The sequence below is a fragment of the Pleurodeles waltl genome, chromosome 12 (assembly GCF_031143425.1).
Source record: "Pleurodeles waltl isolate 20211129_DDA chromosome 12, aPleWal1.hap1.20221129, whole genome shotgun sequence".
Classification (NCBI taxonomy): Eukaryota; Metazoa; Chordata; class Amphibia; order Caudata; family Salamandridae; genus Pleurodeles; species Pleurodeles waltl.
This window is the reverse complement of record NC_090451.1, coordinates 654,821,012-654,845,196: the sequence shown is the minus strand read 5'-3', so window position 1 is coordinate 654,845,196 and position 24,185 is coordinate 654,821,012. Positions and strand designations below refer to the sequence as shown.

The window sequence follows — 24,185 nt, the reverse complement described above, 5'->3', positions numbered from 1 at the left end:
CGCATTGTGCAGCAGGGATCTTGGCATCAGTAAGGCTATCGTTTCTAAGTAAACTAATGGAATTTCTAAAGAGATCGCCCTGTTTGATTCACCCGAGCAGCCGCCTGGTATACCTAAAAACGGAGCACTGCTAACCTGGGAGTACATTAAGCAAGGCCTATATTTAATTCTTCTGTACTTTGAAATCATTGCACTGTCTGATATGCACAGCATAAACTGAACTACTCTTCTGGTACAATTTATTTACTCTAGAAGTGGGAAACAACATTCTGGATTATACTTTCGCCTAATACCCTTTGCTTTTTGTCATGACTGTTAATAAGGCTGGCAACAGCCCTGCGCTCTTAGCATTCAGAGTCAGGAAGTGGGTCACATTTGTGACGTCCTGTCCAGAACTGGCCTCGCTTTGGCAACGGAACTATGAGAAAAACAGATTTTACCCTTGTAAAAGTAGTATATGTAAAGTCAAATGAACGGCGAAAAAGTTGAATTAAAATAAAACTGCAACTTTTAAAGCGGAGTAAGAGAAGGCATTGAAGACATTGGAGACATTGGAGCCTCTATGAAGCTGTGTTCTGTTTAGAGTCCATAAAAATATGAAGAATTGGATGTGACCAACGGCACGATGATACGGTGTGCTTTTCAGATGAAATAGCCCCTCGTGTTCCAATGGAAGCACTGCCTGGAACATGAAATGACACACCACATACCCAATAGCACAAGGTAGGAGAGTCCTCTATCTGTGGGCAGATCCAAAGACTTCTATATAAGTATTACAAAACAACTCTTAACAATACGTTTTGTAAATTGCTGCCCTGTCAATCCAGTCCTAAAAAGGCAAAACATTGTTCCAGCGTGATATGCCTCATGAAGAACAGAATGACTTTTTTTTTTTTCCCCCTTTTTTTTAAGCAATAGGCTTGACAAACCTGGAAAAAGGTGGGAGGGGGGGGGGTGTTCCCCCCCACCCCCCCCCACTCCATATTTTTTATGTTTAGTTTATCAAGCTCGTGAATTGTCACTTGAGGGTGGAATTTTAGATTTGTACACTGTCATGTTAACTTTGCTTGTGCTCAGGAAACTGGCATATTCCTGTAGTGGCTAACACTGGTTCGGGTATGATTAGTCACTGTCTCTCATGGCCGTGGGCAAAAACAGCGGAGGTGGTCCACAGTTAATTACCAGAGGTTCAGTCATTCCACCCATGATGACAGTGCTGCCTCAGTCTCGAATGGTTTGTGTACGGCTAGATGTGTGCTGGGGATGGCTGTGACACAGGAACCCCAAGTGTGCCTCTCCGATGGGGCTGAAACGCGTCTGGGGAAACTTTCTACCGTTCAAGGGACTTGTGGCCTCGCAGTTCAGGCTTAACTGACTCGCGGCATAAATTGAATTGGATTCGCCTGCGCGCTGGCTAGAAAAGCATAAAAGAGATGAACGATGGAATGTGCCCAGAATAATTATCAGTGAATTACATCCATTCATGAATTCCTGCCCATTGTTTTTATGGTAATCGTTGCTGTTTATTTATCTTTCCCTGTCTTGGTACACCAGGCTCATTCCCTGTCTTGGTTTCCTCCAGCACAATTTAATTGGAAGGCACGCCTCGCCTCACGCAGGTACAATTTCATTAAAGTTGTTCCAACAGTTTTCAAATCGGGGCTGTTGCTTTTTTTAATGCCAGTGAACCAAGATGTTTTTGAAAGCGCTCTTGGAGGTCTGGCGCACTTTCGTCTAATCAGTAAAATTGGAAAGGTTAAATGTTATTCACTGGTTTGGGTTGTTTCCAACACATTTAAGGAAGGTTCTCTATTATGCGTTCAGGAGAATCTCAGGAAGGTTCTTACACTGGCTTGAACACAATCGCCCGGGTGTAATTTACTTTGAGACCGGAATCGTAGGCTTGCGCTGTGAGATCTGCGAATAGTATAGTTACTTATTTTTTGGCACGATTTCATTTGCAATTCAGTTTTCTTTATTTTGATGTAGTACTGACTAGTACAGTGCAACTGATTCAAGGCATGGAAGCTCCATGCTAGCAGAATGAAACTTGAGGGTGTACTCTGACGAACCCTACTCACTTGCTGACTGCTTGTAATGGAAACATAGAAGTGCAGGTACGCTGCCCCAGAGTTTTCTGAGATGTACGGGTACTCTCAATTTAAAAGCATTGCACCTCTGCTGAGTACAGGTACTCCTTCCCTGTAAGTACTGGCCCATTTAAAGCACTAAACTTGCTGTGCTGCCTCAACATAGAGGTAGTCAGTCTATGCTCCGAGGGGTGTTTTATATAGGCGTTTGTGTTGGGGCGATGTCATTCCATGGGTGTGGTGGTCTAGTGTGCACATAGCACTTGGAACCCAGTTTTGATGCACTCTTCATCCGCGAAAAATTATCTCAAATTAAATGGCCGAATTTCAGTCACTTCTACAGATCTGTATTCTGAATAGTCTTACCAACAACCACCTCCGGAGAGAAATGCAACCGGGATAAAACTTGCTACATTCACAATCGCCGTTTCTAGAATCTTTTGATTTTTGGTGCAACAAAACTGCTTTGCGCTGCGTGATTTAAACTGAGTTTTTTTTGTACGTGCGCGAGACCAACCTGAATTAACAATAAATTGTACTACATACAATACTTTTTTACTTTAGTCTTGAACATGTGTTTAGCTGGCTTGGCTAAATTCCCGCTCCTCTTGGTTGCTTTTTAGTTTTGTAGTACTGTGAGAGAGTTGTACAACTTGTGGCTGACCCGACGTGCAACTCCGCATGCGCCCCCTAGTGTAGGACTGGCCAACCGGACACTGGCTTGAAACGGGCAAAGTTTACATCCCGTTTCACGCACTGGGCCAACTGGCGGTGCCAGAGTGCGTAATAGTCCAGTTTCCCCACTGGTGGTTACGCCTACAAACCAGGCATCACCCAGCGGTTCAATACGTTTTTAAAAGGTGCCACGCTCTTTCCTGATTTAAGTCACCTTCCGAGTGACTGCTTGTGGAGATCATGGTGGAAATCACGTTGCCACACTGCCCTTTTAATGATTTACGTTTGTTTTGCACATTTTCATCCACTCACTCTCTCTTGTTTACTTTTGCAGTGGGGTGTTACTCACATGGTGAGTTAATTTGTAATCTGCTCCAATTTTTTTTTTTTATAGATGCCTCTCTTGAAGTTGGGTAGAGCCAATCTTTGCTGGAAACTAATTGTAACAGGGGCTCACTGGTGCTTTATCTCCTGCTGGTGGGTACATAGTGGCTTGAAGCTCCTATTCAGTATGTGCATAATAAGTGGCGAGCGGTTGGAAAGCTATCAGGGTTCATAGCACATTTCTACAATAAAATATACTTTGTGCTTTTCTTGGTTTTGCTGTTTATTTTGGATTTGTGTTAGTGGTTTGGGCGTATTCCAAACTATAATAACTTATTCTTGACATTTTTAATGCTACTGCTCCTGGCCACCCATCCCAGGATACACATGTTTTACTGGTTCAGACTTGTTTTGTAAACGCAGTTCTGCAAATCAGACTCTGTTTGGTACTGGAACTATGATTAACCGAATATTGACTTTTACTCCCATAAATCGCAGAATGTTTCCCTCTGCAAAGGTGGAACCCACTGCTTATCACTTGTGACCAGGAGAGACCTGAGGGCACAGGAATGATTTGTTCCTTGTGTTTTTTAAGTTAGTTAAGTGGAAGTAATCCTGGGTTGGGCGATTTTGTACGAAATAACTTGTTGATCTGTCACAACCAATAATGTCTGTCAAGGTTCAGAGACATCTAATGCTTATGTTCAGTTTCAACTGGATACAGGGGTGAAGCTAAGATAATTAAAGTTTATTTAAGAATCAAAAGCTAGGCTATTTCATCAGATATTTGCAATTTCTGATTCAGTGGTATGGACACACAGCCTCATCAAGCCCGCTGGTATACAACTTTTGCCCCAATTCCTGCCATACAGCATCTCTTGCAGCACATCTTCATGGGCGATGGCCTTGATTTCTGGGTCTTAGAAATAATGTGTGGTTCCTGTATGGATATGTCCTTTCTATGTCAACAAGTGCTCCATACAGGATTTCATGAAGACCATGAAATATTCCTTTTTGGGGTGAGCATTTTGACATGGTTGATTGGTTTTGAAGGCCACCATGCAGACGAACCTTGCCATTTAATTTTATTACTAAATATTGCATTAGCCCAGCTAGGTGGTGAGGAGGGATGAGGCGCGATTAATTCTCCTCCCCGCTGTCCATTGAAGAATGTTCAGTGGTGCTTGTAGGAACTTTGGACTTAGCCAACTTGTTTTTGCTGCAGTTACTTACTGTACTGTTGATATGAACATTTTACAGCCATACATGCAACATCCTCTCTCGTTTTTTAGTGTCATCTGATGCATGCGTGTTTTATAAAGTGCCCCATACTGTGTACTTTTGTAAGGCGCACATTTCAGCCGTTGTAGGCTTTATAACTCTTAAAAGTAGTGTTTGCCTCGTAAATCCATGTGTTTTTTTTTTTTTTTAACGGATGTACTCATAGTGAGTCATTACATCAATACAATACATATACTGTAAGCAGATTGGCATGCTGGTAAGTAATTAGATTCACATCTGCTGCAATAAGGTGCAGTTGCCATAATTATGAATAGTACAAAGATGGGGGTATCCCAACATTCTCTTGGGCAGAGTACTCCCTAATGGGGCCCTGATGAGCAGTAGGAGACGTTGTGAGAGGGTCAGAAGATTGGAAGTACAAGCAAACCATATCAAATCAAGAAATTGGGACTTCCCTCTTCCCGATCCGATCCGTGTGCAGTGTTTTTTCTTGAAAGCAGCATAGGATAAATCCCTCTCCAAACCCTAAAATAATATACCTTTGACAGATCTGCAGCCAGGTCAAGGATAGGAGATGTGGATTGTGTTCTACCAGCGAGGGCCTGCAGTTTCTGTTGTCCTCTGTTGTTTTTTTAAGAGGTTCCACGCGTACCACCGATTACTTTCTGGCATTAAAGTGGCTTTAAAAGCAGATGAGCAGTCCTCTGGGAATATACGTGTGGGGTTTCTGGCTGGTAAGGGGACAAGTTCGAGCTTAAAAGCGCAGATTGGAGTAGGAGGCAAATGCTTATTAGGGATGGGGTTCTAATGTAGACCAAGAATCAATGTGAGCAGAATTGGAGGGAGGCTGGGTCGGGAAGTGCTGAATTAACAAAACTGACTTTGATTGCAAAAATGGCTCCAGTAGGACAGTTGAGGACAGAAACATCAAGTAAGTTATAGCACGATTGCTAAAAAAAAAAAATCAACACTGAGGTTTAAGCAAGAGTACACCATCGCAGATGGGGTGGTGAGGTGCCCAGCGCCTTGTCGGCCTTCAGCAGTCTTGTACATAGTTGTCCTGAGTGAAATTTGGAACGAGCAACAAAGTGATTGAAGGAATGCTTGATTTAATCTCAGCCAGTGGCGATCAACCAGGGCCTTTTTCCAGACCAACGTTGTTCACCCACTGTGGCTTCAAATGAGCCGTAGTCCTGCTCCAGTAAGCACTGCTGTTGACTGGAATGTGCTCCTTTGAATTCCCAGCGGCTGAGATTAATCCAGATATTCCACTCCTCACTTCTCTGTTTTTTCTGAGTGCAGTTTGTTCTCATCTACGGATATTTCGTAGGGACGCGGCACTGCTCTTGTGCGCTGTACAGTGAAGCGCTTCTCCATGCCTGCAACCTCAGACAATGCTACACAACAATACGTGACAGTCTTTTATTTTATTTCTTATACCACTCGGGATGTAGTCAGCACTTTCTTTAACATGCACCCATGCCCAAGGACTGCAAGATGGTAAAGCATGCTGAATTATATTGTTTTATTATGGCACCCATGAAGTGGTTCATTTCAGTCTTGTGCTCTGAAGTGGTCGCCACTGGTACTGGAGGGAGGAATTTGGTTCTACTTATATGGAATAATGCATACAATTTTGATTTGTTACTTCAAATAATCAAATGGCCTCTAAGGAACAAGTTCCATAAATGTAGGCACTGGTATTTGTATCACAGTCCTCGGATGGGTGGGAGTGGAGAGGGGATGGGTGCTTAAATGCCGTGAGAAATGCAGTCCTGTCTGGTGCTCTCACAAATGTAGTCTGTTCTGGAGTTGTTAGTGTTTGTGTTTTTCACAGTTTCGTTTCTGCGGGTGTGCTGACTTCATGGCTATATTTGAAGTGTGACCTGCATCCGAGCTGCTGTCTGCCAGGGGTGTGATGTTATGTGGAATGAACGCTCCCACCACCATCCCCTGGTGTGACTGAGCTCAGCAGTGTATATCAGGGAGGGGAATGTCAGTTTCTGAGGTCACCCCTTGTCTCAGTCAGTGCGCTCTTCAGTTCCCCTTGGTTGGCTTCATGAACAAGGAATGGGCTATCCATTTACCAGTGCCCCCCCCCCCCCCCGCACCGACGCCTGCTGTTTGTGATGTGCTTGCAGTTTCTTCCCTCTAACTCATCTTTGATTTCGCTTTCATTTGCTTTTTGCAGGATCATGTGAAAACTGTTCGCCTGACTTTGCAGAACGGCCCTACTGGAGACCGCGGTGACCTCTTCAAACAAAAGGTATGACCCGTACACAAGATAGAGCACCGAATACAGCAAATGGGTTCAGGTGTTCTCAAGAACCTGAGCAGGGTCCAGCCCCTCCGCAGGAAGAGAGGACAGCTGCTGCTGGTCCTTGACCTGAAAATGAGGGGCTTCTGATCGGACACCTCAGAGGCAACTCAGTTCTCCGGACATAACAAAAAGAAACCAAGTTTTGCTCCTGCATAAAGAATCTGTACATGCACTGAACTTGTGAAGCATCCCAATATTGGTTTCTGCCCTGCTAATGTTTCCATTCTGCCTACACACCTCCTGCTCCTCCCTCCCGCATGGTACCTGGATTCTCTATTATTTGGCACGCAAACCTTAAACATGCTTTCTTCTTCACTGGGACTTCTAGAGTCTTCTCTTCATGGCTATCCATGACTCAGATATCTGGTCGCCCAGCCTAATGACAATACTTTACAAGTGTGGTATAGAGGCTCACAGCATAACAGTACACCTGTCCCCAAGCATGAGGAATAAATGTGACTAGGTTTAACACATGCTGCAATGTTCTACCAACCACAATGGCCTTGTGTTCTGTGTTACAAATGTATTCAGTCGAAGGGAATGGCACTGATTGGTTTTCACCGCCCGACTCCCCCATTTTGCAAACCGTAAAACCTGCTTCTTGGCTTCAAGTAAGGATACCTTTGTGAGGGAAGTGTTCTCAGTTACTACCCTTGGAGGTATGCAATTGTATCCGCATCGGAGAATGTTATATGTTTGCTATTTCCTTCTTACCACCAACTTCCACCATGCAGATCTCATGCAACCAGAGTCATGGGTTTGTTTTCACAACCACAAAAACTTTGGACCCTACTTGACTTTTTTTATTTATTTTTATTTATGTATTTATTTACTTTTGCAGTCCTCAGCTTTTCTGAACTGTTCCCCATAAGACCTGCTTACTTCAAACTGTTGTAGTGACCCTTAAAGCTCATATCTTATGATAGGAGTCTTGGAGTGTTAGGTGTACATAAGTGCACATTGTTTGAGTATTCTTCACGTCAGACAGCATATTCTGAAGTTTGAAATGGATCGTTATATCGTTAACTAGACTTTTTTGGTCTGTAGAAACCCTCTCATGGTTGCAGGCAGCAGCTGCTTTTATAACTCAGCACTGCTTCTTTTGCACATTCCATTGAGGGATTTCTGATTTGAGTAGTAAAAATAAAACTATAAAGCTTTTCGGGGACCATTGCACAAGCATTGAAGGATTTGTGGCTAATTGAACCCCGTAGATACAATAAGGCTTGACCATCACAGAAATGGGCAACATATCAAATTACAGATTTTTTAATTTTTTTTTACAATTTTTTCCTTTCCTACAAAGGGAACCATGATCTGTCTCGAAGTCAAACATAGGTGTTGTAAAATAGGGATTGTGACTATCTTATAACCGAAGTACATCGAGTAAAGAGGCTTAATGAACATATTAGAACATTGGAGTGCTTGGAGCTGCACTGAAGACCGTGGAGTAATTCCGGGCTTAAAATGGTTGATAAAAGCCCGGAGTGCCAGCATTCCAATGTTTTTCCCTTTTTAATGTAGAACATTCTACTCTCAGTGGGTGGAATGTTCTAATAGCCTTATAGTTCTTTGGTCTCAGGCTATATCGGTTGCTAAAGGCCTTCACCTTTGTTATAGTCCCTTGTCTGCAGCTCGGCCCTATAACTCTGGTTCAGGGCCTTTAAAAAACAGTATAGCCCTCTGTAGCGATGATAGATTCTGGTTGTGTTCCTTAATTGGTGTTAGTGTACTTGGGGAAACTTTTTATGTGGAAACTGTTATGCATTTTTTTTTTTGTCCTCAGCCGGTGGGACGGGCCTTTGCTGTGGTCTCCTCCAAGCCAGTGAATAGCGGACAGTCCCTTGATTCGGAATTTTACAAATCCACAGATGGGGACGAGGAGATCATTAAAGTGAGTGCCAGATATTTTTAAATTATTTTGAATGTACTAATTGACTTACCTTTATTTTTTTACTATTGGATGATGCTTTGTTTGCTTCATGGCTCTTGGTCAGTAGATACAGTGGAATATACACATTTTCATCTTAGTCATTGTACCATGTTGGTTATCTGTTCTGAAAATGGTTATGCGGCCAGGAGGTTGAAGAGCTGGTGACAGAATATCCTCCTATTTGTGGGCGCTTTTGTCAGCAGAGGAGGTTGAATGCAGTGTTTATGCCCCACCGAACAGCTACACCTCCATTCCTCTGTCTGCATGACCCTAGTGCACTTGGAAAACTACTACGTGCCAGGATTGTACTGTATGTAAAAAATGGCCGTGTAGTTAACATGCACATGCAGGAAGCAGTAGAAGAGCCTGAGACTGGCTTTCCACCCATCCATTGTGAACTATTATTTCACCAAGGTCTGTGACCCTAAAGCATGCTCAGACTGGCTTCTTCATCTCTATCCGTTCCCCCGAGACCATCGCAGACCTTCTTTATTAACTTCCCACATATGAATACGCAGGGCTTACAGACTTGATCTACTAAGTGGCACTAGAACTCTCTAAAATACAGTGGTCTCAGGCTATTGATGTACTGGTGCAGTGACTTCACCCTGACATGTGTGATTGAGTGAGTTGTGAGGTAGGGGTGGAAAATTGGCTGCTACTGCCTGCAGAAACACCGCTATTGGACTCTAGCAACTAATTTTGGTTTGGAACTTAACCAACAATTGCCCCTTCCATCTTGGACTTCCAGCCTTGGTACCCTGGTAAGGGACCAGGACGGTAAACATGTGGCTTATTAGCCTTTAATGTTCCATGCAGAGTCCAGCTCTTAACGTGGTCTTTGTTGGGTTGAATATATTGAGAGACGCTACGGTGTTTTGGATGGAACATTCCACTAAAGGGCAGATATTGAGCGAGTGCCATATCTGAAAGGAGGGGGGGGTGTTGTGATGAAAGCAGTGAGCTGCTGGTGAGAAAAAAGAAGCCACATTTGAAAAACCTAGTTATGTATAGACTTAGAGGTGAGGCAGACGCAGCATGGCGCTGAGCTGAAAATTGAACTGTGTTGAATAACTGCACAAGTGGTCCAAGTTTTTGCAACTCTTTATTGGAGCAGGCCCAACAAGACCATCGCACCAAATGTAGAAGTCAAAATTGATTGCATTCACTACTTTTTCCGTGGTCCATGTTGCAACAGAAAATCTTGGGTTGTTTGTTGAAGAGTAAGCTCATAGTAGACAGTGTGGACAGGTAAGTGGGTAAATGTTGCCCCAGTGTCTGGCAGGTGAAAAAAAAAAAAGTTCTGCACATGCCTGACTCCACCTCCGTGGAGATGCAGTTGCTGAGGTAACTGTCTACCACTGAACAGTAACACTCGCACCCATGGCATTATCCATCCTCTATAGAGCTGGAGGACCATCTTAGGTATGGATGAAGGGCTATCTGATCCATAGCACTGATTGCGCCCACGTTCCTTGCACCGCTGGTGAGCAGCTACCAGGACTCGACTTGACTGGGGTGGGATGACGTTTTGTCATTCTGTACATTCGAAGAAGAAGGAAGTTGGTTTAATTGATTCCCTTTTGGTATTGACGTTCTCCTGTACTTGGATAACTTTCTAAATTGTTTTCTTGACGGCCTTTCTTTCAGGTTTACCTCAAGGCAAAGGCTCAGGACAAAGCGAACCACGAGTGGAACGTGAGCCAGCTGAAGAATGAGGTTCGTTACATCCAAGAGGTGAATATACTTTGACATACTGATGCTGACAGCTCCTGCAGGCGCTAGCGGAGTTTGTTTCCTTTTGTGCTCCCCATGTTTTTGACTGTCACGTGTGCACAATGGATTTGTGTTGGCATTTGTACAAAGTGTTCTCAAATTTGCAGGTCTCGAGGGCTTGGAATGTGGTATCCCTGAAAGTAAAAGAATGATTGACATGGCAAAGATGTGATTAGCTTTCACATTCCATGATCTGACCTGATCAGCACATTTTGTCATCAAAACACGAGAATCCAGTTCACAATATTTGTCTGGTCTTCACTGTTGTTTTAGTACCTTGATAGTTTTTTTGTACCAAAAGATCCCCTGTGCCTCTTAAAACCTGATTCATTTTGCTGCATTTGGAATAAAACAAAGCAAGACCATGGGATATTAATTTTTTTAAAACCACAGTACACTGGTCCTCTCGGTGCAGTAGTATATTAGGAGACTCTGGCTCCAGCCGTATGGGACTCATTTCCTGAAGAGCTCAGCAAACCATCCAGTCTACCAGCCTCCAGGAAACAACTGCAGACGCTAGTGGTGCCCAGTCCAGTAGTCATTGCATATAAATGGGATAGTTGTCCAAGTGAGGCCTTTGCTTTATATTTAAAAATACAACTTGGCTTTCTTCCTCCAGGAGGCATTTGGTAGCTGCGTAGATAAGAGAATTAGTCTAATGGTGGCAACTTAAATATATCTTTGTGGACAGCAGTCACCTGCACCAGCAGACACCCGTGGTTTGTTGGGCTGTTGAGTTCGGGAAGAGCAGCCCCATGTCTACCGCCGGTCACCTTAAAGTATGCTCCTTTTGTTTTCGTGACTAGTGTAGAAACTTTATAATAAGGCATAAGGATTTCCAGTAATTGTGTTGCGGTTTTTCTCCAATGCTGCCTGTGTTGCAGGTATTCTAGAAATCCTGTGCTTAATGTGCAGAAAAAGGGGTGTAAGGAAAAAAAAATCACTCTAAGGGTAGAGTGGAGACCAGTAGCTCACCTTTATCATAGACTTAATGCATGGACTGTGCTGGCTGACGAGCCTTTGGACGTAGAACCAATGTCTACTACTAAGAGGATAGTGCAGATGGAATTAAGAAGGACTAAGAACCTGCGATCAGTCAAGCCAGTACTTACCATGCATGCTGTGCATGCTTTGTGGGCACAAAAAATGCCCAAGGAGTGGTACACGAGGGAGCAGTGGAGGCGTCACACACAAGCAGGACTCCTGTTTGATATCTACCCACTAACCGTTGTACAGTGTGACCTCACCAGGAGAATTGACTCGTTTTTGAGGCCGCCTATATGCTCATCTAGAGTGAGTAGTGTTCTGCAGAGAAGTGCAGTGTCTTTTTTTCAGTCTTGAGGAGATCCGAATTTAAATACTTTTCGGCTGTAAATGGAGCAGTGAAGCCTTGGGTATTCCTCCAAATAAATAGTTTTTCAGCAGGGGATTTGGGTCAACGCTTGACCTGGAAAGCGTGAACTTGTGAGAAGCGCGCGTGTGTGTGGCCTTTCTTAACTATGCAATACCACTCTGGTGAAAGGTGGCCTCAGTGTCTAACCTCTCCTTGTCTGGTTTGAGCATATCAGCAGAAGAATGGGTGGTGATCAGCCACATCTCTTAAATGCCTGCCGATCCAAAGGAAGAATGGGGGTATTAGTGCAGAATTACTGATAGATGTCACCTGGGGACCTGTGAAGTTGTGTGGCTTCGGGGATAGTTTACTGTCCTGTCCGCACAGCGCTGGCTCTCTCACTTTGGCAACATGGCCAAGCCTGTGCGCGAGAGTCAAAGCCCATGGCTGCTTTGGGAGAAGGTGGATGGAAGCCAGGCTTTGTGTTTTGGGGAGTTAGAGGCAGGTGGGAAATAATCAGTACTCCTCGTATCTATTTTTTTATTTTTTTACACTTTTAAACAGAGGTCTATGTCGATATGTATAGTGCTTAATAGATAATCGTTCTGTGGGGCTGACGAGGAGGGGATATCTGGAGGGGGTGGGTTGAGGTAGTTTCATTTTTTTACCAGGTTAGCTGTGACCTTTTCCCCCTGTTCAATGGGATCAACTTGGTAGGAGGGTGGGTGTTCAAGCGGTGAGCCATACAGAACCATAACCAAAATGTAGATGGTTTCAATTAAGTAATTGCATTTGCTTTAGTCTTGAAGTCACTTTGAACCCCTTTCTAGAAAGCACCTTATTGTTAGTTACCCATCGATAATTGGGAAAGCCCATTGTTACCTCAAGTGGCTTTGCCAGGTCTGCTGAAATGTCTGACAATCATGCATTGTGGATAGGGTAGGAGAAAATAATGGGTTGAGACATCTTGAAGCAGAGGCGGCCTGCAAGGTATCGGTGACATACTTCTGCTGTGGTAGGCCATGGACCTGTGCTCGTACTAGTTATGTGCTTTCAGACCGCGGGGCGGGGGCGGGGGGGGACACAGAAGGGATGTTCACAGAAAAGTTGGCAAGTACTTGCAGCAGCATCATTCCTGCAGGAGTGCCTGGGGCAGGATAATTCCTGCAGGAGTGCCTGGGGCAGACTATAGTTCAGAACATCTTGGAGTATTGTAGGGGGGTGAGGGAAAGAAGAGGTGCTTGAGTTGTTCTCCTTGTTTTTACCTAAAATGCCAGTACAGCTCGGAAGGTGCTAGATGTAATCCAGAGCTGGTGACTCACTTTTGAGCGTGCACTTCGGCAAAAAAATATTTATAACCGTTTACCAGGACAAACTAAAAAAAATAGTTTGATATTAAAAAAACAAAACAAAAATAAAACCATCTTGGAGTAGGCGCATGGCTATAATATTAGCGCAAGGAGGAGAGCCTAGACCTCTGGGGTTTTGAAGGAGTGATTGGGCTAGGCAGACTGCTGGATAGATTGGCCTGCAGCCCCCCCCACCCCCCGACATTATTGCATTTATTTATACAGAGGCAGATGCGGTGGAGAATTGATGGTATCATGTTATTTTGTAAAATGTATTAAATACTGTTTAATACTCGTAATGTTTTACTGCAGATCGTTTCCCACAAAACATTTTAATTGTGTGCGGTTTTTAAATACGCAAAGTAGCTGAAAAAGTGGAGCTTTTAATTGCATGTGTGATTAAGTGTCATTAATAAAGTTTTGATTTGTTAAACTTAAAACAATAAGCCAAATTAAAGATGTTACAGCATCCACGTGCCTGCCTTGTGCAAGGTTGACTGGAACTTTCCTGGGCAAGCTTCCATTTTCTGGTTTTAAGATTATTACAAATAGACTACTTCCCAGAAGCTTAAGCTCATGTGCTGGGATTTCTCAAAGCAGACTGTTTGGAAGATTTCAGCGACTCCTCGCTAAGTTTGACATTCCTTAGATGCCTGCTCACCCCACCCCCTCATGCACACATTCCTCCTGTCTAGACTCCAGGTGGTTAGTCATGTCTTGTGCTAACCTCATACCAAGGGGGCAAATAATCCCTCATAAATGTAATGTATTCCTGCAAGGTGTGCGTATTGCTGCAGCATTCCCAGACCTGTTTATTCATCATCTGTACCCCCCCCCCCCCCCCCCCCAGTTCACTTTTTCTTCCTTTAACGCTTAGTGCCTCATGTCACATGTTTGCTTCTACAATGTGCTGACTTCAGGAATCTCTTTCTACCCCACAGGCTCGAACATCCTTGAGCAGACTGCGACAGGACATGTCTCAGCATGTGGGGCGCCAAGCTGAGAAGCCGGGCACTTCGCTCAACAAGGTAAATTAGGCAGAGAAGGCCCTCGGTCCCTGTGGCCTGGTTGGTACCTGGGTCATCTCTGAGCTGATGCTGACCTTGCTGTTTTACCTGGTTGGTACTGGTGATTTGAATCTGTTGAGCTCTTTAGTGTGATGTATGATTTTTAACAGCCATGAGCCACCAATCTCCCCTTTTCATGCGTATCGCTTGCAAGACGCTGTAGTAGTTAGAAAAGGGCTCCGAGCCCCGCCCATGTCACATCAGTCTCTTTCATTGGTTTGTGGGCTTGCCTGTTAAAATCTGCTTGCTTTCATAAGTGGAAGGCACGCATACGTCATGCCTTTTCCGGTGGTTAGCCACCCTCGAGCGCAGCGACCAAGTACTGAAAACATACGAGGCTCGCTGTTTTCCGTCTGGTTTGTGGACTACTTGTTCTCTTTTTTTTGCAGTGCAATCTCGCTTGTTTAGCAACGAGATCACGCTCAGTTCTTTTCCATTTAATGAGTCAAGAAAAGTCCTGTTGGGAGTTTACAACTGCTAATAGCTCTAACTCGGAGAAATGCGAGACCTGTTGCATTGCACATGCTTGTTTCCTACTTAGTGTTGACATAGCTGCACAGTAGGGGGTAAGAAAGAGGGGGGCAGCCTCCAATAAGCACACAGTCACTATTCTGTATTCATTCTATGTATTTAACAATTTTGTAGCACCTTCTACCATTAGTTTGGAAACGGAACGCTTTCTTACTATGGGCACAATTTGGTATCTATTTGACAAGGAGTGCGTGTGTGTGTGTGTGTGTGTGTGTGCATGTGTACGTTCGTGTGTGCGTGTGTAGTAATGGGGTAAAATCAGCCAGATTTCTTGGGTATTTGGCCTCCGTTTTCTGTAGGCTTGGTGTTCAAGGGTGAGTATCATGTCTAAACGACGGTACAGGGAGTTGTAGACTGATGTGCTGCATTGCAAGCTATTTGTCTCTTCACACAATGTTACCATAGCATTACCGCATTACATGCAGAACGTCTTTTACTCATTGAATAACGACCCCTTTCATTGCACTTAGCTTACCTGCCCTCAATTTTAAAAATCTTTTCTTTGAGTCCTTTATGGGTAAACTGCCCTAAATTGGCTGATAAACTCTAGGTGGGGTTTTCACATTTCTACCTGTGACATAAGATGCTTTAGGGGTCTAAGAAAAAAACACGGCCTGATCAAGATACTCTGAGGTCCGAGTATGTAAAACTTGAAGTTTTGTCCATGCACCCACTCCATAATAATGTATTATAAACAGGTGCCTTTCAGAAGGAACGCCATCACGGATCGTGTCCTGGGTTCTAATACATGGGATGTCAGCAGTTCCAGGCGTCTTACAGCAAACTTGAGATTATTCTGTGTTTTATTGCATCTCTGGAATCATTGAGTGATTATAAATGCATGCACTTTTTCAAATTAAATTTACACTTAGTATTAGCTTTAATATTTACTGCTTTGCAGAGACAGATAAATATGCAGGTGAAACCCAGGCTTTGTAACTCCTATATCTGTATGCCTATTTGGTTGCATTGCCATTTGTACCTCCGTTACAACTGCATTGTAGGGTGCTATATGGTGGCAACAGACCTTCCTAATAAAAAGTGACATTATTTTCTGTTAAAGGGATCCCCTTCTATTTTTCTAGGATTTTTTTCCTGCGTTCTAGGGTCAAGGGCATGGATCATGGGTATGAAGTGCTGGTTGGTTGGCGCTATCCAAAATTAATAAACAAGTAACTTGTCATTAGTCTTGGAGTGTGAAGCATATGCTCTTTTGCAGATATTCTCAAATAAACCATCCTGCACATGAGTATGGGCATGCTGTAGGTAATGTGTCATTTTATTTAAATAGACCTGCTCATATGACCAGGGGCTTAAGCCACACCAATACCTCGATGAACCCGTCTCACATATTTGAAGATTGTCCCATTGATCTGCTTTTGACACCTTCATTGCTTCTGGATTTTAATGTTGCTTGATTTAGCTGCACCCAGGTACTTTCCGGTACAGAGTTAACTCCTAGGCGATGTGTGCATGAGCAAATAAAACACGTTTTCAATATTCAAATGTAAACAGAAAACATTACCCGTGACAGGATCCCAGCAGAGCTGACATAAAGACAATGCACAGTCGCTTGGATGAGGGCTGTATGCCATCTTCTGGCTCGTGTCTAGTCACATAAACTGAATTATAGCATGACCTACGTTAATTGATGCTTAGTTTCAGGGAGGGTTAAAGGCAGCAGAACGACAACTGGATGAATCATTTGTTTGTTGCACTCTAAGAATAGATGTGCTGTATAATCTATAATATGAAATGTACTTGGACTGGGCCCAGTTCCTCTTGACAGTTATGTACACTATGTTGTTTTGAGATTTGAAAAATGTACCATGGTAACGGCTGGCTATTTCGCACTGCTCAAGCACGAATGTCACGTCAGCCTAAAAGCTTAAATCTCTATCTTTTAGGGAATAATGGCGACAGTTGGACAATTACTATGTACATTGGACTTTGAAACGGTTACACAAGAACAGTTACTTTTTTCAAATCTCAAAATTGGTGGTGGTCGCCCAGCCACAACCGCCGCCTTTTTTGTAAAGCTTGTATTTGCCACTGTGTACGCTTGAGCGTTCTATATCTACTTCTAACAGGTATTGCTGGAAGAGTCGAACGGTGTGCGCCAGCATGGAAGTCAGCGGAACGGTGTGCGGCAGCATGGAAGTCAGCAGGTCAGTCGCAAACATGGGCGGTAATCCCCAGTTTGAAGTTTGTGCTAGCTAAACCTGATGGTCCTCTGCACCATCATAAACCAAACGTTAGCTAGTTCTCATCTGAAAAAAATGGGTCTTTACAGTTCAAGTTAAACTTCAAACCTGGATGACTACATTTGTGGATTTTTTTTTTATATAAATGGAATGATATAATGGCCTTTATAAACTTTTGTGGATAGGGCTTTAGCGAGGTGGGATAATTTTGTTGTATAACTTTTGCTTCAGCAGGGCTTGTACACTGTCATTTTGATTGTGGGCTGTGCAGAAAGACTACAAAGAGAGATTTTGATCATTGGTATCATTGGTATCTAAAAAGGACGGTCTAGAACTAAGATGTACTTCATGGCTAGCCTAGTGTGTTGGACATGTTATTTTATTTTGTGTGGTGGATTGAAAGCCCATACAAAAGAAAACTTACCTTCTTCATTTGTGTCTATCCAACATTGTGTGAATTGTTTAAAACCACATCTGTTTAGCAACTCAAAAGTGTCACTTGAGACTGACATATGTGTTTTCATGCTCGTAGGATGAGGACTTCCCTAAAGAGGATATTGAAAACATCCGCGAGACCTCCAGGAAACTATTCACAAAACTGCAGGAGGCTGAAAAGAGGCATCAATCTGACAAGGCGGCTTTTGAGGTTAGTATGAAGGTCACTTTTTTCAATGCTAATTTAGAAAAAATATTTTAAGTGAGACTGGTTTAGATCACTGTAAATGACTTGTCTAGAGTAAAGCTAAACACTTGCAGTCTCCACACACTTGCTTGTCGATGTTTGACTGTGCATTTTTACAGCTTTTGCTTCTGTGTCGATTCTTTGGTGAAGCCCTTTTGGCTGAGTGTGGTATACAAGTTTTCCTGGTGAATGTTATTCTATGATGAAATACTTAGTATCTGAAGATTACAAACATCAGTTCATTGTCATTATATGAAATTAGAATGTTTTAATTCCCACGCACGATTTGCTTATCTTCTGCTAGATTTACCAAACACAAATGGTTTGTCTGGGCCTTCTGTGTCTCAGGGATGGTAAATTTTAACCCCTTTGGATGCTCCTGTGAGCCACCAGGCTTTTAAAATGTGACCACAGCCTATACGATGGCAATGTCTTAGTGGATCATTCTGCCTCGGAATGCTTACTGCAGCCCTACAAAGTTTCCCAGGTCTTGATTACTCCATTATAAAACTAGGATTACAAGTCCCAAAATTCAAAGAACAGGCCGGCACGGGAGTAGGTCATCCTGCATGGATCTGGGAATCCATGCAGCTTTGTGGCTGAATAACTTGTGCATGGAGCATGGCATCACTGCTGGTAATGGCGCTCAGTTTTGGAGTTTTGCAGGGTGTTCACATATTGTCAAGGCCTGGTTTGTTTGAGGTGATTAGGTGCCTTCCTGGAAGACTGTCATCATGGTATCTCTGTCTATTACAGGTAACTCTTAGCCACTATCAGAAGGAGGTGGAACAAACAAATGTTGCCCTGAAGAAGGCCGAAGATGGCATGGCTCATAAGGAAGCAGAAGTGGAGGAGCTCCATAGGCTCATGTCCGGGATGGAGAAGGTAGGAATAACTGCTATTCATCTACATGTTCTCTTTCAGCGGAGGCGAACTTAGCAGTGTAACCATAGCAACAGGTCAGTATTGGTTTGATGGTCGGAGGTTATGGGCAAATTAGCATCCGGAACCATGCATGCCCTTTAATACTAATCCAAGCAATGCTGTATTTATTATGCACAGTAAAGAGGCACACATGAAAGTAGTTGCAAAGCAGTGTGGGGGCGAGGTTTGTCCGATCTGCTACTCCTTGCTGGCGTTCTGTAGCTATTTTAAAAAAAAAAAAATGTTTTGAGTTCACTTCCTGGCAGGAAGTTATGCAAGCCTACACTTGGTTGTTAGGGATTTAGTCTGACTTTATGGGACTACCGAGGAGGACAACAATGGGGTAAGAGTTCTTCGACATTATCACAGGAAAATTGTGCTGTTTCCTGACCTACCATTGGTTGATGCCTATTCCATGATGAGAACTGAATGATGTGTAAAAGCAGTAGAACCAGGCCGAAACATCTGCATCATCCAAAATGGCAATGAACGCCCATGTATTGTTTGTATAATGTGAGCGGATGAAGGCGGCGACAGAGGGAGTGGAAAACCTATTCATTCACATCAGACGTTCAACAAAAGGGACCACCACGGCTTTCAATGCACTGCAGTCTTCAAGCGGGGACAACTAGCAAAACCGGTTTCCCTGGTGGGAAGGGTTTCCTCCTCCGCGGCACAAGCACCATTGGGGGGATATTGCAAAGGCGAAGGAGGGGTATTGCAAAGGGGGATTAAAGTGGTGATTCAGCAGTGTGTGATGTGGCTGTGGATGACGCCGCCTCCGGCAACTTGGAGTTGTCGTATGAATCAGTACTGAAACGTCCCACGTAAACGACCAACCTGTAGAAACAAGATTATGGGCTTGATTTTGTTCTCGGCTGATGGAATACTGTCACAAACATCACGGATATCCCATCCGCCATATTACAGTCTCCATAGGATGTAAAGGAATTGTAGTACAGTAGACTGTATAACATCTAAATCATGCCCTTAATGCGTTGTAGGAACACACTTTCTTTCTGTGTCTTGTGTAGGCACGGGCACAGTTTCCCAAGCCCCTAGGGAGCCCAGCAGGCAGGCTGTGTGGACACGTACTGTTTTCATGCATCTAGCACTTCCTTTGTTGACAGTCACTGTTTGCATGCATTCATGAGAAGCTTGCAGAAAGGAAGAACAAAAGGTGACACGTCCAGCAGTAAGCAGACCCAGCAGTCCCAGAGACTACCTTGCTTGCACTTACTGCAGCATCAATGGAGTGGCTTGCCCTGTCTACAGCTGCTGCTGCCAGGGCTCTAGTAGTGAATGTGACCATTTAACGTAGCATGCTAATCAAGTGACCATTATTTCACTTGATGTAGTCGTGTATGTTTTATTTGATCTGGTATTCAGATACATTATTTCAGTAATCATTATTTAAATGTGCATCGTTTCAGAAATCACCACATTCCTACAAGCATTGTTTCAACGGGGTCTCTGCATGCCAAAGAAACATATTTTTGAAATGGGGAAAGTATTAGCGTTCACTACTAAGAAACTACATTTTTTTCCTCCTAATTTTGTTACCATTTCAGACCTCTAAATTCTCCCTGTCCTTCTGGTTTGTGGTAGCTTATTAATTCCTGTCATGCTGTTATATTTTCAAAATAATACTCACATTGACAAGGGTTGGCAAAGTCAATAGGTTTCTTCTCTTTCGTCTGTTGACTGGGCCATTCTTTTTGCAGATGCTGTGTTGCAACAGCAAAAAAAAAGAGAAAGGTGCTATGCTTCGTCTGCTGCTGGCTGCTGCATCATTCTATAGACCTGCACGTCAGTGGCCAACATGCACATAAAGAATGAAGCAGACAATTTTTTTTGTTTAATCTACTTATTAAAAATGGAGGGTGTCATTTAGATAGGTAAATAAAAAAAATAAAAAAAAAATATATATATATATATATATATATATATATATATATATATATATATATATATATATATATATATATATATATATATATATATATTCGCCTAAAAGCATTAATGCATTGCAGAAAGGTCTGACAGTAAATAGCAGCCTTGGGGCCATAGAATAAAGGATCGATTGTGGAGCAATGGTGGAGCAGGTGTGGGAGAATAACTGGAAGCAGGGAACATCAGAGGCACATAACACTGGGACTTGGGGAAGGCTAAAATAATCATAATAATAATAATAATAAGAAGAAGAAGATTAAAAAAGAGGAAAAGCCAGGGTGGTTGTGTGGAAAGGACCAGGCTGGGAAGCTGGATGAGGGAGTAACAAGGAATACGCGGGAGCAGATGTTTGGGCAGTGGGAAGCAGAACACTGGCGACAGAGCTAGAAAACACATGCACTGTCATAAAATGCTGAAGGATAAGGAGATAGTGCTTCGCTGGACATGAGCAGTGCAAGATTACAAGTGTTGCTCCATACTTGGAACACCTCTTGCCCAAATATTCCTGAAGATGGTGATCTGGACAGATACTGCTGACTGTGGAACACCGCCACTCATTTGAGAGATTCATATGCCTTGGCGAACTAGGGCTACTATGGGATGTTGGTGTTTGCTGATTTTAAGGGAGAGCAGGAAGAGAGAAGCATAGCTTTGTCCTCCATCTCATCAAGTGGAGATGGTGACCTGCACCAGTTATCTTCCTCTGTAATCCCAGTACTGCAGCTCAGCACCCTCATTCGAAGTGATTACACTGTATGTGTATGGTATTTCTATAGGGCAAATCCAGATAAAAGGCAGTGTAGGGCTGAGGTACCGTGTGATGGACTTCGTGGATGTGCACATGCCTGGACTATGTAAAAATCGCATTTCACAGCGACGGGACGTGTGAAAATCCAATCGCCTTTTACATAGAATAATGCTCAACAGTCTAGTGGTAACAGTTCTGAGTAGGTTATCTTAAGACTGTTTGATGATAGGCTGCAGTTTTCTGCACCAGTGGTGGCTTTTTTATTCTGCCCGAGTGTGCTTAAAACCTTGTTGGCCCATGAACATAGCTGGTCAAACTCCTTAGCCATTCAAGGGCTTTGAGCTTCACAAGACACGTTGATTTGTCTTGATACCTCTGTGTAAATGTGTGGCTCTGCAGGTAATCTTGTTTGAGCCGTGGTTCCAATGTATACTCATTTGTCTGAGAAGTACATGTCACTTACAGGCCACAAGTTGTGTCGTTTCTCCTTCCCAGACCAGTGTGTTCACACGCCTTTGATTTCCGCAGGAGCACCAAGATCTACTGAAGAAGATGAGAGATGGTGAAATGGAGCTGGAGAAACTGAGAGCCCTGAAGGCAGCTCCACAGCAGGATCGGTAAGGACTCACCTTTGCTCCTGGAAAAACTGGTGGCAAAGTCCTCCTCCTTCAGCAGCTTTGTAGGAGGAGCTGTTAGTGAGGGCTGCCTAGCAAGTAAATTGGGTGTAGCTGGAATCATTAAAGTGGTTCAGTCGTGGGTGTAGTCTGAGCATGTAGGTTTTCGGCAGCTTTGAAAATGTTACCTCTTGCGTTAATGAGAACCCTTTAGCGTCAGTGCCCGTAGGTACCTGGGAGGAGAAAATGTGGTGTGGGTGTCCTCCGTTGGGTTGCAGCGGGGGTAGTACGTGTCCTCTTTTGATGGTTGAGTTTCTCGTCACTTACAGTGAATGAATTATCGGAGAGCATGGGCTGCAAGGGAATATTTTATTCCCCTACAGTAAATTGTAGAATTGCCCATGCATGCCCCCAGTTTATGATCCCTTCTATTTCTGTAAGGTCTGTCCAGCTTGAAAGGGAAGTTCAAACGTTGCGTGAAAAGATCCACCATCTTGATGACATGCTCAAGAGCCAGCAGCGAAAGGTCCGCCAGATGATTGAGCAGGTATGTGTTGAAGGTTTGCTATTTGGTACATGCTGTTGTTGTTGAAGCTCTGCTTCCAGTAGAGCTCACTTCAGGTGTTGGAAGCCACTAATGTGGGAAGGTAAACTCGCTGTCTGTCTTTGAATGTGTCCTTAATGGATTCAGAACTCCGGGTGCAAATATTGTCCTCGTCCTTTGCTTGCAGTTCCTTTGCTGTAAAATGCATGAAGTGCAAAAACTAACTTGGTTGCGTTTGCTGTCAACTATTCAATTTTTTAAATTTTTTTTATTATTATTATGTCAGTCTATGGATGGGGCCACTGTAATCCAAGTCCATCTCCTCTGCTGGCAAGTTGTGGTGCCCCTCACTGGATTGTTTTTCTGAGTGCTGTATTTTAGCTGTATAGCAAATGTGCGACAAGAGCGCAATTATAAGAATATATAGCACTGAATGGCACTCATTGATTCTAGCTTATTGCAGTTCAGATGGACTCTGCTAAGAGTCGGGTTAAAGCTGTATCAGAAGGCTGAGTGGGTGTGCAGAGTGGGACTGGAAAGGTGGGGATTTTAGAATGGACAGGCTTTGGAGATGGCTCAGGCTGGCAACCTCAAATACCCTATGAGAGACCAGATGAAGCCCTCCGGCCGTGTGGCAGGCTGTAGTGATGGTCAGACTGTGACTGTGGGGTGCTTTTCTATAGACATCGAATGAATGATTAGACATCGAAGAATTTCAACTTGAAAATGCCTTTTCTCTTTCTATTGGCAGCTTCAGAATTCGAGGTATGTGATTGATGAGAAGGACGCGATTATCCAGGATTTGCAGGAAAAGGTGTCTCTCCTCAGCGCTGAGGTAGGTGTGGGCTCTTTGCAGGGCATCTCACTGTGGCCCTAAGTGCTGGCATAGAGTGAAAGGTACATCAATGACATTTGTTCCTGAAATCTAAATCACATGTAAACTAGCACCACAGGCCATAGAATAGAGGTTGCCCAAAAACCTGTGTGCATTCACTGCTACAGCCTCGGCCGGCATGTAGTGGCTTCCGACTGTGTAGTTAAATTCTTTGAAACTATTTTCGTAACACTCGTTCATTTGAATATTTTTTGCTTCACCCCTTACCACTCTTGGCATCTAAGAGAACGACATCCATCCAGATATACCGACCCCTCAACACACACAGCACTTCACCAAGATATCAGACCTCATCACTGCTTAATTTAATGCACCCAATGCATATTCCTTGAAGACTAGAACCTAGAAAATGAAAGGCTCCCTTGATGCACTCAACACCCTGGACATCAAGCCACACGTCACCAAGAGTACCTAGCCCAAATGCAACACACATTTCATTCATTCACATGTCTGCTTCATCTATCCAATGCAAGAGCCCTACCCCTGGGGTTCACCAACCACTTACCAGCCTCTTGTCCCTCTGTCATGCCAGGCCACGGGAGGTGGTGGGTCAAAAACAGCGTCCACTTTTTAATAATTTCTCCTCTTCAGTCATGATCTCTCCCCCACACTCAGCAGTGTTAGAACATAGGGAATTGCAGCCTTAGTGTCTGCATACATGCTATATAATATAAATTAATATATGTTTTGATATTTATGTAGTGCAAACCGAGCTGTAAAGCAATGGAGTGCTACACATTACATGAGGGATCACGAGACAATCTACAAGCCAATACCATATTATATTATGTGCCTCACATACATGGTTTACTCCATGGTGCTCTTGTACGTATTTTTTTATTTTAAAAAGTATTTTGCCATAGTCCAGATGAAAGTGCTTAAATTGGTGCATGGCAGCAGGCAGTGAGTAAAGTATGTTCCTCCTGTGCATTTTTAGGTAGTCCGGTACTGGCTGTGAATGTACATTTATTAGTACAGTTG

The 24,185-nt window shown here is 43.5% G+C and overlaps 1 protein-coding gene across 2 annotated transcripts in view; it reads left to right on the top strand.

Annotated features, from left to right (window-relative positions):
* Nucleotides 1-24,185, top strand: part of TUFT1 (tuftelin 1) — a 52,566-nt gene that overhangs the window by 11,758 nt on the left and 16,623 nt on the right. Inside the window, exons 2-11 of one of the 2 annotated variants that reach the window (XM_069218328.1) lie at nt 6,523-6,597; nt 8,438-8,545; nt 10,235-10,321; nt 13,984-14,070; nt 16,731-16,808; nt 17,377-17,490; nt 18,283-18,411; nt 21,680-21,768; nt 22,207-22,312; nt 23,061-23,144. In XM_069218328.1, the coding sequence (XP_069074429.1) occupies nt 6,523-6,597; nt 8,438-8,545; nt 10,235-10,321; nt 13,984-14,070; nt 16,731-16,808; nt 17,377-17,490; nt 18,283-18,411; nt 21,680-21,768; nt 22,207-22,312; nt 23,061-23,144 (957 nt within the window). The remainder of the gene's footprint in view (nt 1-6,522; nt 6,598-8,437; nt 8,546-10,234; nt 10,322-13,983; nt 14,071-16,730; nt 16,809-17,376; nt 17,491-18,282; nt 18,412-21,679; nt 21,769-22,206; nt 22,313-23,060; nt 23,145-24,185) is intronic. The other variant, XM_069218327.1, reaches the window with a different exon arrangement.